Raw genomic sequence first — 16139 nt, forward strand, 5'->3', positions numbered from 1 at the left:
AACCCAACTCGAAAAAACTGGGTTGGATTGGGTCATGGGTCAATCCACTAACCCAATTGTCAAGTCTAATTGAGATTATTTATGCATTGTTAGAAGTTTCCACTCTTTAATTGTTTCTATTTAGTCTTTACTTTTTATTGTTTACTCTTTAAATTGTTAAATGTTCACGTTTTTTATTTTATATTTGGAATTTTAAGGTAATTCTTTTAATTTGTCTTTATTTTTTTAATTTCAATTATTTTCTAGGATGACCCAAATTGACCCATGGGTCAAACCTAACCCGAACATTTAGAATGAGGGTCTAGCATTTGACAACCCAACCTGAAATTCAACCCAATTCAAAATCAACCCAAAGTACCTTAACCCAACCCGAACCCGACCCACCCAACCCAATTGCCAAGTCTAATTAGCCCTAAGGTTGTGTTTGATTGCAATACAAATAAATTTGCATTGATGCAAAATCATGACGGTGCAAATGATTTACTTTTATTTGATTACAGTACAAATGAAGTAAATTAAGACATGAAGTAGAATAAAATAAAATTCAAAATAAAATTAAACAAAAATTTGCATTTTCTATATTTACACTCCCATGAATTTTTACTATTGCAAATAAATTTGCACTGCCATCTTTTTTCCCTTGTCACAGTCGAACCCTAAATCATCTCTTGGTTTTATGAATGAGGGTTTGGAAAAACCTTAGTATCTACTGACAACCTGATACCACCCTCCTCTGTTTGAAATCGGACTGAATAAAAGAATGAATGGTAAGTAGAAGAAGAGTTCGGGCAAGCCCATGCTCACACCGTTTCGACAACCTTTTATAATTTTACATTTGTAATATTTCCCTCATGCATATAACTAGCGACATATTCACAACGCAAGGCTCAAGGCTGTAAAATTTATTCCCCTGACCGAAGTCGGACTCGTGGAAGAATTATGTATGGCACCATATATCATAATTTTGATGGATCATGTATGGATATAACATTAACCATCCTTAATAAAACCAAGAGAAAAAATTTTCCTGCTTTGAAGCACTATGCTGGCATTTCTAAAAGTGCATCTCATTACCGCACTTTTGGAATATTCAGCATGGGATCCTTGAGGAGATGTAGGACCAAAATGAAATGATACTCCTCCCTATTACGGACCTTACGAGAGAGAGAGAGAGAGAGAAATGGCAACTCCCGGGAAATGCTTCCTTGTCACCGGTCCTCCTGTAAGTGAAAATGAAATTCCGACAAATGAGAACACTGGTACCCGGTTTCAGTGTCTCGTGAACCTGAACAGGCAAGCAGTTTTTTCTTATTAGTTGTTGTCTTTTGCCCTCTTGTTCATTTTTTCAGGGAGTTGGGAAAACCACCCTGGTGATGAGAGTGTTGGAGAGCCTTAGAACCACAAACCCTAACTTGAAGGTTCAAGGATTCTACACGCGTATGTTCTTAATCTGTCTCTCTTATTATCTCTACATGTATGATGTTTTATTCTTTTTTTTTTTTTGGCGGTAGTAGCTGGATGAAAAACTTTCTCCATTTTTCTCTTTCTTTTCTTCTTTTATTTTCTCTAAATTATCTAGAACTCTAGGTACTTCTCCACCATTAATGCCACGAATTGTTGTATGCACAATGCGCAGGTGAAGTTAGACAAGGGACTGAGAGGGTGGGTTTTGAGGTGGTAACGTTAGATGGGCGAAAGGGACCCCTTGCATCTACTACAAATTCAAGGTTTGTCTTCAACTCTAGTCTCTCTTGAGACCTGTTGGAAAGATTTCTCAGTTTCTGATCTTCTTTAATTGAACATGATTTTCTTTATAAAATAATCAATTATTAGTATCGATAAAAAAAAATACAATTATTAGTGTGTGCTGATTCCCCTTTCAGGTTCATGCATATATGTAGTTAATATTATTCTCGCAAAATACCTTGTCAAAGATATGAAAAGAAAAACCATGTGAATGAAGGAGCAATAAAAACCTTCAATGGCATTGGCTATCCAGTAGACCTGTTGGTGAGAATGAGGACAGCATCATAACTATAAAATATTATAAGTTAAACAAAGTGTTGTCTTAATTAGACGGATCAAGAAAAGTGCTATTCTAGTCCTTCTGATTTCCATCTCACATCTGGTTCTTGATGCTTCCCACTCTACAAAGTTGCCCTCTTGATTGATTGTGTTCCCACAAAACCTGCTAAAGCCAGTAACCGATTTTCCCCTTAGCTATCTCATGTATAAGTCCTTATCGTTGATCATTGCAATCATGGTCGATGCTATGTATATTGGGTAATTTTACAACTTAATCGATATCCTTTTCCAATATCTAGTAACAATCAACTGAAATTTTCTCTTGGATGCTGACCAATAAAGCATGCTGTGGATCTGATTTTCTCTTGGATGCTGACCGATAAAGCATGCTGTGGATCTGATTTTCTCTTGGATGCTGACCAATAAAGCATGCTGTGGATCTGATTTTCTCCTGGATGCTGACCAATAAAGCATGCTGTGAATCTAATTCTCTCGGATGCTGGCTAATAAAGCATTTTCTGGGATCAGCTATGGAAACTTGGACAGAAACCTGTTGGAATTCCTTAGGTCTTCTCCTGTTGATCCTCTCCTAGACCTGAGAGCAGCTTTATTTGTCAGTTCGATGGCAGTTTCAGAGGCTCAGTTGAGACCCCTTCAGGTGCAGGCACTAGAGGTGTTATCTTGAATTCCGTTGGGAGCTTGCAGTGGGCCTCTAGTGGTCCCATTTCAGCATCTGATGCATCCATAGCTGAGGTCCAAGCTCTTATGGGCCTGCATATTGCCCTCTCTATTCATGCTGCCTCTGTTTTGGTGGAAGGTGACTACGGGAATGCATTTGGGTGGGCAAAAAAAAGGAACTGGTCCTTGGAAGCTTGCACACTTCCTCTGTGAAATCTAGGATCTACTTCTTTAAACTGCATCTATAGATATTCCTAGAGAATTAAGCCAATCTGCAGTTTTTTTAGCCAAATCTGGTTTGGGCAGGGATTGGCTGTTGCTTTTTGTGGATTTTCCCTATTTTCTTGTACATTTTCTTATGTACATCCTTCCCTTTTTTGAATGAAGGTTACCTTTCTCCAAAAAAAAAAAAAAAAGACCAACTGAAATATTCTGTATAAAGCCTATATTATATTATTGATTTGGAAATCTAAGGGAGATATTAAACTATTATGAAGAGATGACAATATGTAATCTGACCCACCATTATGCAAAAACCTCCATTCTGGTTCAGGTTGCAATATCTAATGCATTTAATAAGCAGACCAGATATGGGATGATATATCTCAATCAAATTCAATCTGACAATGACTGAATGACTCATCCTAGAATTATGGATCAGGCATTTTCCATGCAAATCAAATCATTGCACACCATATGTCAAAAAGAAGATGAAATTTTCTTTAAACTAGTAACCAGCATGCTCAACATGATAGGAATATTTTCAAAACTTTGAACTTTGAAATAATCTTAGATCAGAGAGAGCATAAAAACCATATGCCTGAAAACATTTTGAGTAGTGTTTCAACATGTTACTTCTCCTAATTCCTCAGAGAGTTGTTCTTGAAAAAGCCGGGATGTATCTATGTAACAGCAAAGAGTTGCTTCTTCAGAAAGTTGGCATTGCATATTTGTTAAAACAATACCTAGCGTTTACATTTAGTTGGAAGACGTTACTATATAGCTGGTATACATTTAAACTGCATAAGTAATACAAAAGATAGTCCTGCAGTACTGCTGCTTCACCGAAAAAGTCCTGCTGGTGGATAGTGGCCCTGCCTGGACATTACTCTATTTACATTATTTGCCCTTTTAACTAATGTATTCCACCTTCTCTACTCTCATCAACCAAAGGAAAGTGTGTATTGTGCCCTTTTCAACACAAAGTAAATACCTATGACATGTTTCAACCCCATTCAAATTCTCTCATTGTAAGGGATTTTGTACAGATGCAAAACTAGAAAACAATTAGTAATACAAATGCATATAGCGCCCCTATACTTGTTTAGGCACCTAGGCTTCATATACAGTATGTATGGCACTTCCTTTTGGAGGCAAGCGTTGTTAAATAGATTAAAAAGTTTCTAACTTTAACCTTTGTTTCTCTTATCCCAGTATGAATCTTCAAAATTAACCCCATTTGCCTCCGTTATTTGTGTAAACTTTATGGGAATGTGAACTTCATAACCATAAGGTACTTGCATGACTTTTCAGTTGTTAATTTGTACGAGTTGTTCAATAATTAGCTTTTTCAGTTTTTGAGATTAATTGTTCTAAGCTTTGAGCAAATGTGTAGCCTGCTGCAAAACCTGCTTTCATGATCTTAGTTTTTTATGTAAATTTTATCAGCTTTCCCCCACCCCCAGCTAAAGAATCTTTTGTAATGGCAGTCCAGAGTCTCTCAGATGGCCTAATGTGGGGAAGTACAGAGTGGATGTAGCATCATTTGAATTGTTGGCATTGCCAGAATTACAGGTGGGGTGATCCCTAGAACTTCATATTTGACTAGTTAGATGGAACAGGTTAAAATTTCAAGAATTATATGCTAATGGAACACTACCACACAAGCATGTTTTCTTCATATTTATCTGGAATTCTGGGTTATATAGTTGGGAAGCACCTTTTGGTTGGCACGCCCTGCCATACATAAATGTCCCAGTAATTGATCTCTCATCCTGGTTGTAATTAAGTTTGTTGCTAGCCATATATTCAGGGTATGTTCTTTCTGGTCTAGAACAATCCTTGGAGCCATCCTATCCAACTGAAGATTGGCATAACTGGGCTTCTGTGTAGTTCATTTTTCATTTTAATTACAGAAGGGTTTGATTGTATATCTTGTATTACGGTATCAGGTTAAAGAAGACACTGATCTCTTCATCATTGATGAAGTTGGTAAGATGGAGTTGTACAGTTCATCTTTCTTCCCTGCAGTGCTAAAGGTTCTGGAATCCAATATCCCAGTCTTGGCAACCATACCCATTCCAAAGTTTGGCCGTGACATACCTGGAGGTAAGTTCATTTATTGACTGTCTAAGCAATGTAGGTCTAATCAAAATTATATTACTTACTACTAGTAACCTAGTTAAGGGAGGAGAACTTCTTATTTCTGTTCATGTTATTTTGGAAACCCTGCTCAGAGTTTTCTAACTGCTAAGTTGCGTTGCCCTTTTTATATATGACAATGGCATCCAATCTTTCTGTAGTTGCAAGGTTGAGGAACCATCCAGGAGCAACTATATTTACACTAAACCCAAGTAACAGGGACACCATGAAGGAGCAGATTTACATCAAACTGGTTGCCTTGCTGCATAAGCACTAAATACCTGCAAGCCTTGATTGAAACTTCTCGAATAGCCTGTTATAAGTCAAGGAAGTTTATGTAAATCAAGGAGGATTCCTTCATTAGCTGACTAGCGTTCTAAATCAACTAAAGAGTAAAGGGGAAGAAGGTTCTATGGTTTACATGGTACGTCCACAATGCTAAAATAAATCATCTAGTTGAGTTTTCAGGGTTTCTCTTTTCCAGTTTTTCTTTGTTTTTGTTTTTTATGACTTACGAATTGTAACATCTAGGCTATGATACATCATCAACCCTTGCATGTCCGGTTACTTGGCCCCGTTGAAGAACTGTGCTATCTCAATGCAATCAGAGGTGGTTGTTTCAATCTTGATTTTGTGTGGTTATCGAGTAAGGAGGTTCAAAGGCGTAATCCATCAGCTGGATAAACTTGATTGATGAAGTTGCCAGATCATAGAAAATATGGTAGATTTTGCATTCAGTAATATTTTTAAAAATTCTCCACGAGTCTAGTTGGTCAGCTTACTAGTTACTACTTTCTGATCCAACCCACCCACCTATTTACTTACTATTTAGCGGCTTGTGTTTGGGTTAACAAGTGGGTGAATGGATTTGGTGAGAGTTACACATTGAGCACTATATCCAAGGTTTAAAGTATCAATGAGCAATTATGTATCGGTCGATATGGGCTGATATATATTGCTTTTTGAGGTTTTTGGATATTTGACACAGGTGTAATGGGCCTAATGGCCCAAACTCAATTTCATTGCACTAGTATTTACAGAATTGACTGATGCACTCATCCCACCAGTATGAGAACCGTATTGGCCAAAATGGACCGATACTGTGGGCGTATGACTGATATTTGATTTCTTTTTTTAATGCCTTCATCAAAAGCTTTGAATTTTTCTTGAAAATTATTTAACAAAGTATATCATGTTTCTGCATATAAAGAAACTTGAGGCATGGTCATGGTGAATTATAGCATTTATAAGATTAAAAAGAGTGGATCGGGAACTGGGACCAAAAAGATTGCAAAGAATGTGAAATCGATCCCCTCGCATGGAAAGTTTCTCCCTCTATTTTAAGGGCATAAGAAAAACCAAAAGAAAAAAAAGGGGTTTAGGGATTTCGGACAATTTTGTTGTCCTTGTGGAGTAGTCCTCAACAATGATCTTTTCGCATACTCATCTACAAAAGATGTAGGGATGTTAACATGTCAAGTTCAGTATGGGTTTATCTCAACCGGTTGACCCGGGTTGAACCTATTACCAATTTGATCTGATCCACAGCCTTTCAATTGTATGTTTTTGTAAAACATTTTGAAATTTCAAAAGCCAACGAAAGTTGGTTTATAGGTTCAAAATGTCACCTCGTTGGTGAATAAAAATTAAAATAAACAAGAAAAGAAATTCTAACTTTGACTTTTAGATATATGGAGTTAGAATTTATAATAAATTACAATAGGGAAAATCTATGATGCAGAAAAGATAATGGAATGGAAAAAGTTCTAACCAATCAAAACCCACCCATGAATTTTGATAAATAGCACCATATTCATCGTTTATGATTTTGATTATTGGTCAGTTGTTTTTTTAATATCATATCTTTTCCCTATCATAGTCAAATACCTAAATAAATGTAGGTGTAATGTCCCGGGTCAGCCAAGAATCCGAAAACCTTAATCAGGTTCAGCCAGAATAAAACTAACCCTATTGACATCCTTAATTGGTTAAATAAAAGGCAACCTATGTTAATCAGGCGAGCCTGAGATTTGTGCCATCTCCCGCTATTCTGTTACTAGGGCGCACTAAAAGCCAGTCGATCAACAAGGAGTCTAAGACTGAACCAATTGAAACAATCAGCCCTCAAAATCTTTCACATGACAGCTTAGATGGTGTTTTTAGACTTTTACCCTTACGAGGACTGCACATGATTGACCTTACCACGTCAATTTACTCTATTCATGTATGAATCTTTCTCCAAACAGTCCCCGTGCAAATATATAGCAATTACCAAAAATAAAGCACAAATTTTGCAAAAGAGAGCCTGAAAGGGCATCGATCGGTCGCCAGACACCAACTCACCACGAAGAGGATAAAGAAGAGAGATCAATTGGAATGGCAGACATGACATGGGCAAACCGTGGAATGGATTCTCTTATCTAATAAACGAATCTATCCTCGTGACTGTGAGACCTAAGAGGCAGACAAGGTTGTCCGCTAAAGATAAATCCCTACGGCTCTGGCCAACTGTTAACTGCAAACCGATTTCAAGATGGATGATGATCAAGAAGCAGGTCCAGGGAAACCATATGCACGCCCAAAAACGCTGCTGATCCTAGAGTATGTGTTGGAGGGGGGGAACGCCACAAGACTCGCCAAAGAAAACCAGAAGAGGTGCTGATTGCTGAACACAAGTATTCTCATTGCACAAGAATTTGATATCATCTAAAATTAGTTTAATAATTTGGGGAAATTCTCGACTAGTACCTTGTACTTTTAGGTCTAGTATCATTTTGGTCTCAAAACTTTAAAATGCCACAATTTCGTACCCAAACTTAAAAAACATGACAATCTAGTACCAACCATTAACTAATTGTTAACCAATCGTTAAGTGGTATTTGAAAAAGATACAAATGCCCTTCATGTGTTATTTAATTTTCTTTATTAACCGTCTAAATATTGACAAAAAATTAAGTCTCGAATCATTGCCTTTTTTATTCAAAAAAATTGGAATCACGTTTGAGTGGACATTCTGATAACCCCAACTTTATTGAATAAAAGAGGCCAGGAGGTAAAGATTTGAAACTGTTAATTTTTTGTCAAAATTTGGGTAGTTGATAAAAAAAAACTAAATGACAATTGAAGGATAATTGTCCTTTTCAAATGTCATTTAACAGTTGGTTAAGAACTAATTAATAATAGCAGGTACTGCATTGTCATGTTTTGAAAATTCAAGTACTGAATTGTTGCCTTTTAAAATTTGGGGACTAAAGTGACAATAGCCTTAATTGCAGGGTACTAATTAGAAATTTCCACTAATAACTTTAATTTAGACCTCGTAAAGAATAAACCGAGAATTCCACCATTAAACGCTCTCCAGGAGAATCTAAAGACTGAATTCTAAAATTACCAAGCAACCACACGCCCTCTTTCTCCCCGTAGACCTTGTTGTTTGGGTGGTTTGGCCTTGCCTTGTACCCGAAGAAACAAGGACATAACCAGCGCAATCTTCCCAGTTCCCACTGCTTTTGTGTTCGTAGGTACCGTTAGAACATTAACAACGACCCCGTTCTCATCCCGGCAAACCCCAATTAGAGAACAACGTACCCTACGAGCTTCCACTTTATGTTACGTGTTTTCCCCCAACGGTGGACAAAATTTACTATTCCAGTTCTTGATGGACAGCGAACTTGTGATATAAAAAAGAAAGGCAAATGGCCGGCAGAACGCACCTGAAATGTGGTCGAGCAGAAAAAGAACATCCATCGGGCATCGCCTCACAGGAGACAAAGGGGGACTGAACGAAGGAGAATACTCAGCAAGGCTTTTCATCGAACACCTGCCCGTAAATTACTCCTCGAGTCCTCACGTGACGAAAGGGGGAATACGGTATAAAGAGACCAGAGCTTAAATTGCGGAAAACAGAGAAACCGGGGAGCAACTTGGCTGTTTTAACTGTTCCAGACAACCATCTCCAGCCTTTCCCTTTTATAGCAAGGATAGACCAAGGCAGGAGGTAGTACACTGGTACGATAAATTGTTCATTACCCCCCCAAGCGCTAGAGCTCGTCGTCCAAGTTGGAAAAAATGTATCTACTGCCAACAACAAACATTTAAACATATACGAACAAACGCTCTTTTACCTGTCTAAATCACTCCACCTCGTTACTCATACATGCATTTCGACTTCAGCGTTCGTATCATCAATATGTGCTGTAGTCGACAGCTCCTTTTTTTTACCGGTGTATTCATCATTTATGTCATGTAATGGTAAGAGAAATAGAATAACATTAAGACGAAAGAGAAGAAAGAAAATATCTTCCCAGCGTTCGCTGCAACTTGTAATAATAAAATAATCCCCTATACCAACCTCAATTATTCATACACTCAATTATCAAAACATTATTGGAGAAAGGCGACCGCGATATCAATTGAATAGAAATATTAGCAGCAGAGGAATGGAAATTTTTTGAACCAGGAGAAGCAGCAAAAACACAAATTAGTGCCTAAAAGTGAATCATTAGATCATGAAGCAACTGAAATGTAAGTACAGGGCGATTTGAGAGCTTCGGGAAAAGCTCTAGAAACCTTTCTTTTAAAGAAAAATAAGCAAAAAAAGAAGAGAAAACATCTATCTTTTTTTTTCTTCGTTGATGATAGAGTAACAGAAAATGAAGATCGCAATCCTACAGAGGTCCCTACACAAACTAGCCCCCCTTCTTCCATCCACAAGCTACTATCCCCTTTGCCTACTCGTCGTCATCTTCCTGAAATTTGAAGAAAAATCATAGTTGTGTTACGAATGAACAGAAATTATGCTTGTTTATCATGCAAAGAGGGAGGAAAAGAGCAAACCTCTCCACTCTCATCATCGTCCTCGTCGTCGTTCACTTCAGACTTCGACTTATCCGACTCCTCTTCTTCTTCTTCAGCTGCATTTGCTCCTTCGGCCTGGTTTTCAAGGAAAAGTTTATAACGAGATTAATCAAACATATTATATATTTATAGCCTATTTAAAAATCAATAGTAATAGACAATAAAAGCAAAATTATATCTTTTAAGCGTTACCTTCTTCTTGTTGTATGCCTGCAAGCTCTTATTGTACTCGCTCTTCCTCTTCTCTGCTTTGGCTACATATGGTGCCTTCTCCTGCAGATGTTGATGAACAAATTTGTTTAATTGCTATTAGATATTAACAACTAACAAAAATTTTCTTTTTCAGAATTTACTCCGGTAAATTACTTACGGCTTCTGTCATCGATTTCCATTTGTCTCCACCGGCTTTGCCGACCTGGTTTTTTTACAAAAAACGATCATAATTAGTTTGCATTAGATTTGAATTTCATAGAGATATGCAAATGCTTGTTATCTACGAATCTATGTAGGTGAGATAACTCACAACGGAGACTGATTTGTTGTTAGGGTGTTTCTCCTTGTACTGCTTCCTGAACTCTTCCCTTAATTCGGGGAAAAAAATGGAAACCAAAGTCAGCAAGCCGAGAAATGATTATGATTAAAAAAATAAAAAGAACCAATCGAGTAACAGATCTTCTGATCGATAAATAAACAAGGGGAAAAAAAAACTTACATAAAAACGAAAAAGGCACTTGCAGGCCTTTTAGGTTTGTTAGGATCCTTAGCTGCCTTCTCCTTCTTCCCTGCTTTCTTGCTAACTTTATCGGCTCCGACGCCTTTCTTCTTTACAGAAAGCCTAACGGTGGAAAATAACGAACGGAGAAAAAAATTCCCCAAGGTGTTTAGAGGGCGAAAAACAAAGGCAAGAACAAATAGATCTCAGATCTGAAACGCCATAATCCAAATGGATGCGATGCTAACATAAAACCTAGGCACCTCGGCGATGGCAATGAGAATATGAAATCATGAAAACTTACTTGTTGTCTGTCTTTTTAGTTTCCGCCTTCGATTTGCCTCCTTTCATGGCGAATCCTACAGGAAAATAACGGAATCGGTGAGAATCGGTCGAAAATCGGCCGGAACTGGTCAGAAATGGCAACGAATGTACTACCTCCTTAGGGTTAGGGTTTCACAAGGAGTGAGTCAGAGATACGAAATGATCGTTTGATGTGTTATGTTGCGTGTGTGTGTGTGTGAGAAGGGGAGAGAGAGGAAGGGAGAAAGGGTGGGGATAAGAAGGTGGGAGCAAAAAAAAAATCAAAATTCAATCACAGTTGAAATGAAATCCGGGTTTGGGCGGGATTTGAAAATTCATGCCACGTCAGCAATCCGTGTGCTCTCACTCTATTCGCTCATTGCCCTTCGCCTTCTCTTGTGCTTTCCCTTGTGTTTGTTCTCAATCTGCTATTTCGCTCCTTCGCTCTCCCCAATCCCAGTTATGCATGCAGGGAGTTTTGGGCCGGTGGGCCCTATGTCTGGGCCCAACCCTTTGACTCGCGTATAGATATTTTTCTCATTTCTATCTTTCTACCCTTTGATTTTTCGTTAATGACGGGCCAAGTCCTCAGATTATGTGAATCTAAAGTGGTTGGAGTCTTGAGGATTATTACACAACAGCCTATCGACAGAAAACGACCTCTGCACTGATGAAAATACCAGCAGGGATAAGAGGGACGGGCCTTTCTCGAAATTTTAAAAAATAAAAATGCGTGGTGATATAAATATTGCTCATAAAGAAGGTCTGATGGTCGGGTCGTCGTTTTGAGCCTTCAGAAACGACCCACGACCCGAACTATTCACTTAATCGGATTGCCTAGCTTAAAAGAATGGGCTTTACATATTGGGCTTAGGTTCTAGACCGGCATATGTTTTCCCAGTCCAACCTGGCCCAGTTGCACCCGTGGTCACGATTGTGAGGAAACAAGTCAAACAACTACTCCTTCCTATAATACCATGTGATGACTGGGGTGGAGGAATGTAGATCATTTGGATCTGATGTGGGATACGTAGACCATCTGGATCTGCCACGTCAGCTTTCTTCAGTAACAAAAAGTAGTCATGGTCGTGTAAGGAAAACTCCATTGTAAAAATAAAAAACACAAAAAATCAGTCCCTTTCTTTGAGATAGAAAAATTTACCATCTATTTTACTTTTTCTTTGAAACCGTAAAATCTGTTTTATTTGATTTAATTCTTTCTTTTTTTTCTATGAATTGACAATTGAACATATAAAGTGGGTGCCCCACTTCCGCTAGAGTTGCATGTGCTCGGCATCGATTTATGCATGCATCCCATCACTCCCGGGTATCTTGAAAGTCAACTCTCACACCGAATGTTTTTTGAGAAACCGATTAAGGTGCAAAGATTGGCCTACGTGTGCAACTACCTCTGATGACTTTGGAGCAATTAGACACGTCCTCCTGGAGATCCAGGACATGTTGCGTGATGCTCATGCCAAACAATGCCTATATAAAGGCCTTACCTCCAACTCTAGGGGGAGATGCGTAATTTATTTCTCACAATTATCTAGTTCTCTCACATTTAGCTATCTTAAAATCTCATATTCGCTAACTTAAGCATCGGATTGTCCACCCCGGATAAAGCAACCCGGGCACTCTGACACTATGTCCTTGCAGGTTGCATCTAAGCCACCTTCCAAGTATGAACCATTCAATTAGGCATCCAAGTCACATTCCAGATATAAATCATTCAACCAGGCATCCGAGTCACCAGCCAGCCGAGAAACTGCCAAAATGAGAATCATCATTATGCATTTCTATTTAATAATATATATGATTTTTTAACCCACTTTATTATATTTTGAACAATTGATATAGGATTAGATAAAACTAAATGAGTAAACAAACAGGATTCTATGTAGCGGATTTTATATAGTTTTTATTTTTTAAGCTGAACTTATATAATTGGGAAAAAGTTAGATGCTTATAATCATAATGATGATCACGAAGACGATGATGACTTTATCATAAGAGCACCACGCTTTTTTATATATAGCAAATATTTAAATAATATTAAAAAAAAACATTATCCAATGTTGATCCTAGTCATGCAATGTCTTAGGAATATATATATATTGCATAAATTGGGTTGTGTCTCCTGTGGCCCGACATGACTCGACACAAAATTAGATCGGTTCGGTACTACAGTCCGTGGGTCGTGCTGGGCCTGGGGTCTTAGGTCTACGGGCTAGCATGGCACATCATGATTAAGCGGGCTGGCACGGTTCATATATATTATTTATATATTTTATATATAATTATATAATATTACATAAATTATAATTATATAATAATATATAGTATATAATATATTAATAAAATAAATAATTATTTTATTTTATTATACTATTTCATTTAATTATTGTATATATAAGCAATTGTATACACAAAATTTATATAAAAATCAAATTTTAAGTTTTTTGTCATTTTTTTAAATAAATAGCTTTGGTCTGACGCACGGGCCGACCTAGCCCAAGGCTTGGCCCACGGGCCAGCCCGACTTGTGGCACGGTATGGGCCTAGGCCGTGGGTCGTGCCGGGTTGACCCCCAAAATTTTCACCCAGAAGGGAGGCATGACCCGTAACGGCCCACGGGCCAGTATGGCACGACCCACTTTACACCTCTACATCATACCTTTAAGTATTTGACTATCATGCCAAAAAAAAAAAAATTACAATCAATTTATTTCTCTCCCCATTTATTCCCTTACCCCTTATCTTGCATTATGTTTATATCGGGACCGGATCTAATAGGTACAACATAAGTAAGCACGGTACATGAGCGTTTAATAAATATTTTGACAACTATTAAAAGTGGGTTTTAATATTTTTTTAAGGGTGGGCTGAGGGTATTTTAAGGGACAGGTGTTAAAAAAAAAATTAAAGTGCTCATTCAACGTGCTTACAATATTGTGCCTATCCGATCTAAACTACTTTATCTCTCCTTCTTCCTCTTTATAATATTTATGGTGCACTAATCTCATTTCCACACCACCATTGAAAGCTTTAATCTATTCACATGATAAAAAATAGGTTTTATTTTGAGAATAATGCAAATATATATATATATATATATATATAACGTCAATTTACTTTTGCAGTGATAAATTTGTAGTAATGAAAAAGTAGACTTTTGAAAAGAGTGCAAATATAAATACATTTAGTTATAAAAAAATGCAAAATTGATTTAATTTTGCAATGATAATTTTGTATTATTACCAAACAGTGGTGATGGGTGTAAAGCCAACTCCTAAATTGAAATCAGCCTGTTTACATTGACCAATATTGAGTGTGAAAGCTTGTATCCCTTTCTTGGGATGCAAACATTGCTCTCAATTTAAATACAAATGTGTCATGTAAATTTAATAAATTTTCCAAGTTCAGACCCAAGTGATGATCACTCCAGTCCCATTTTATGCGTCATACATGGAAACGGAATCAATGGTACTTGATACATGTATCATGGATAGGTAACCCTCGATGTAGAATGACCATATAATTCTCATCCTTTATATAATAGCTGTTTTAGAGTGTAGGGACACAACACCACTACTTGCCATCTCAAAGTCATCATTTGACAAGTCCACTACACCCAAAATATCATTGATCAAATATCTCTAATGTTGTGTTTGGTTGCAATGCACTTAAATTTGCACTGATGTAAAATTATAGCAGTGCAAATGATTTAATTTTGTTTTGAATTTTATTTTGTTTTGTTCGATTCAGTAAAAATTAAGTAAATTAAGACATGAATTAGAATAAAATAAAATCCAGAGAGAATTAAATGAAAATTTGCATTTTTTTCATTTCCATTCCCATGCATTTGTACTGGTGCAAATAAATTCACATTGCAACCAAACACAACCTAATAAATAGTCTAATCTAATTCATTCATATTTACAAAGCACTAAATATTTCAATGTTCTACCACCAACCAATTATTTTCTTCAATAGCTTGTATTAATTGTTACATGTTGTTGATTTTTTTTTTTTTGTGTTGAATTAATCTTGAGTGCGAGACCCCCTAAATAGTGAATCTCTATCTATAGCAATCAATGAGATCTGTCGTTGGATCAACTTGCAAGAACTATATTCCATCTCCCAACCTAAATAAAATAAAGGCTCTTTCTATGATTCAGCTAAATGTTTAAAATATTGGTATACGCTTTGATAGTTTATATTAATTAAGAGATGAAATACAATCATCAATAATGGGAGCCCATAACACATAGATATTATATAATAACTTTACTAATCACAAATAAAACAATGTTTAAGCTTTCGATCAATTAAAAATTCATCGCAATATCAGGTAATAACAGTTTTACTTATTTAATATTTTTATACAAATAACAATTTTATTTCTTAAAATAATCAACGTGGTTTTTACTTGTTTATTGTGGATTAAGTTATTAATTAGTAAATTATGGAAATGTCAATTTAGTTTAAAAATGTATAAGGTCCATTTGATTTTTACATGTCTTAAAAATGATACATAATAGAATTTTCAATCAATACTCACTATATATATGTGTATATATAATTATTCTATTTTTATTAATTTTATTTATTTGAATTATTATAAATTAAGAAAATATATCAATTTGACATAAACTGTTTTTAGATCAATGAGTTTGATAAGTCATTAATATAAATCATTTAAGACATAATGTAAAATAAATTGTTTTTGTAATTTTTAGATTTTCCTTCATTTTGACGAAAAAATGCACAATTTTAAGGAAAATTTTCTGATTAGTACCTATACTTTGGGCCTAGTGTTGCTTTGGTCCCTGAATTTTAAAATCCGATAACCCAGTACCTGAACTTTCAAAACGTGTCAATCCAATACTTACTATTAATCATCCATTAAGAGACATGTAAAAAGACACAAATGCCATTTAAGTATCATCTAATTTTCTTTATTAACGATCCAAATGTCTTTCTTCTAACTCACATCTTTTTAGCTTTCACATTGTTCACTAGATTCCACTTTCACATTTCCGAAAATTTAAGCTCCTTGCTGCATCCATTTGAGCCAAGTAAAAAACTACAAGCAAGCCTTGCACTGTGGGGCGATGGTTTGGGTTAACTTGTAAGCACTGGAATATGAAATCTCGTGCATCTGGAGATAGAGAATTGACAAGCTCTTTTTTTTACCTTT

At 36.4% G+C, this 16139-nt stretch overlaps 2 protein-coding genes across 3 annotated transcripts; one reads left to right on the forward strand and one right to left on the reverse strand.

The window, feature by feature from the left end:
* The first annotated feature begins 966 nt into the window (after window positions 1–966).
* On the forward strand, window positions 967–5687 carry LOC148849754 (uncharacterized). Of its 2 annotated transcripts, XR_016099149.1 has the most exons (7): window positions 981–1222; window positions 1350–1437; window positions 1637–1727; window positions 4413–4497; window positions 4875–5031; window positions 5226–5488; window positions 5596–5687. XR_016099149.1 is itself a non-coding variant. In XM_088944342.1 (6 exons), the coding sequence occupies exons 1-6, from the start codon at window positions 1181–1183 to the stop codon at window positions 5339–5341; spliced, it is 579 nt and encodes a 192-aa protein (XP_088800468.1). In that variant the 5' UTR covers window positions 967–1180; the 3' UTR covers window positions 5342–5687. The 2 variants fall into 2 exon arrangements, 1 of the variants encoding a protein (XP_088800468.1); XM_088944342.1 differs by having other exon boundaries at window positions 967–1222; window positions 5226–5687.
* A 3857-nt stretch (window positions 5688–9544) lies between these two features.
* LOC148849755 (HMG1/2-like protein) lies at window positions 9545–11162 on the reverse strand. The gene is made up of 8 exons (XM_088944343.1): window positions 11072–11162; window positions 10938–10992; window positions 10634–10756; window positions 10445–10502; window positions 10292–10336; window positions 10114–10194; window positions 9901–9996; window positions 9545–9812 (listed from the first exon to the last, which is right to left on the reverse strand). The coding sequence occupies exons 2-8, from the start codon at window positions 10982–10984 to the stop codon at window positions 9795–9797; spliced, it is 468 nt and encodes a 155-aa protein (XP_088800469.1). The 5' UTR covers window positions 10985–10992; window positions 11072–11162; the 3' UTR covers window positions 9545–9794.
* Window positions 11163–16139: the final 4977 nt, after the last annotated feature.

Source organism: Nelumbo lutea, chromosome 5 (genome assembly GCF_056320005.1).
Source record: "Nelumbo lutea isolate HS-2025 chromosome 5, American lotus-T2T, whole genome shotgun sequence".
In the NCBI taxonomy this organism is placed as follows: domain Eukaryota; kingdom Viridiplantae; phylum Streptophyta; class Magnoliopsida; order Proteales; family Nelumbonaceae; genus Nelumbo; species Nelumbo lutea.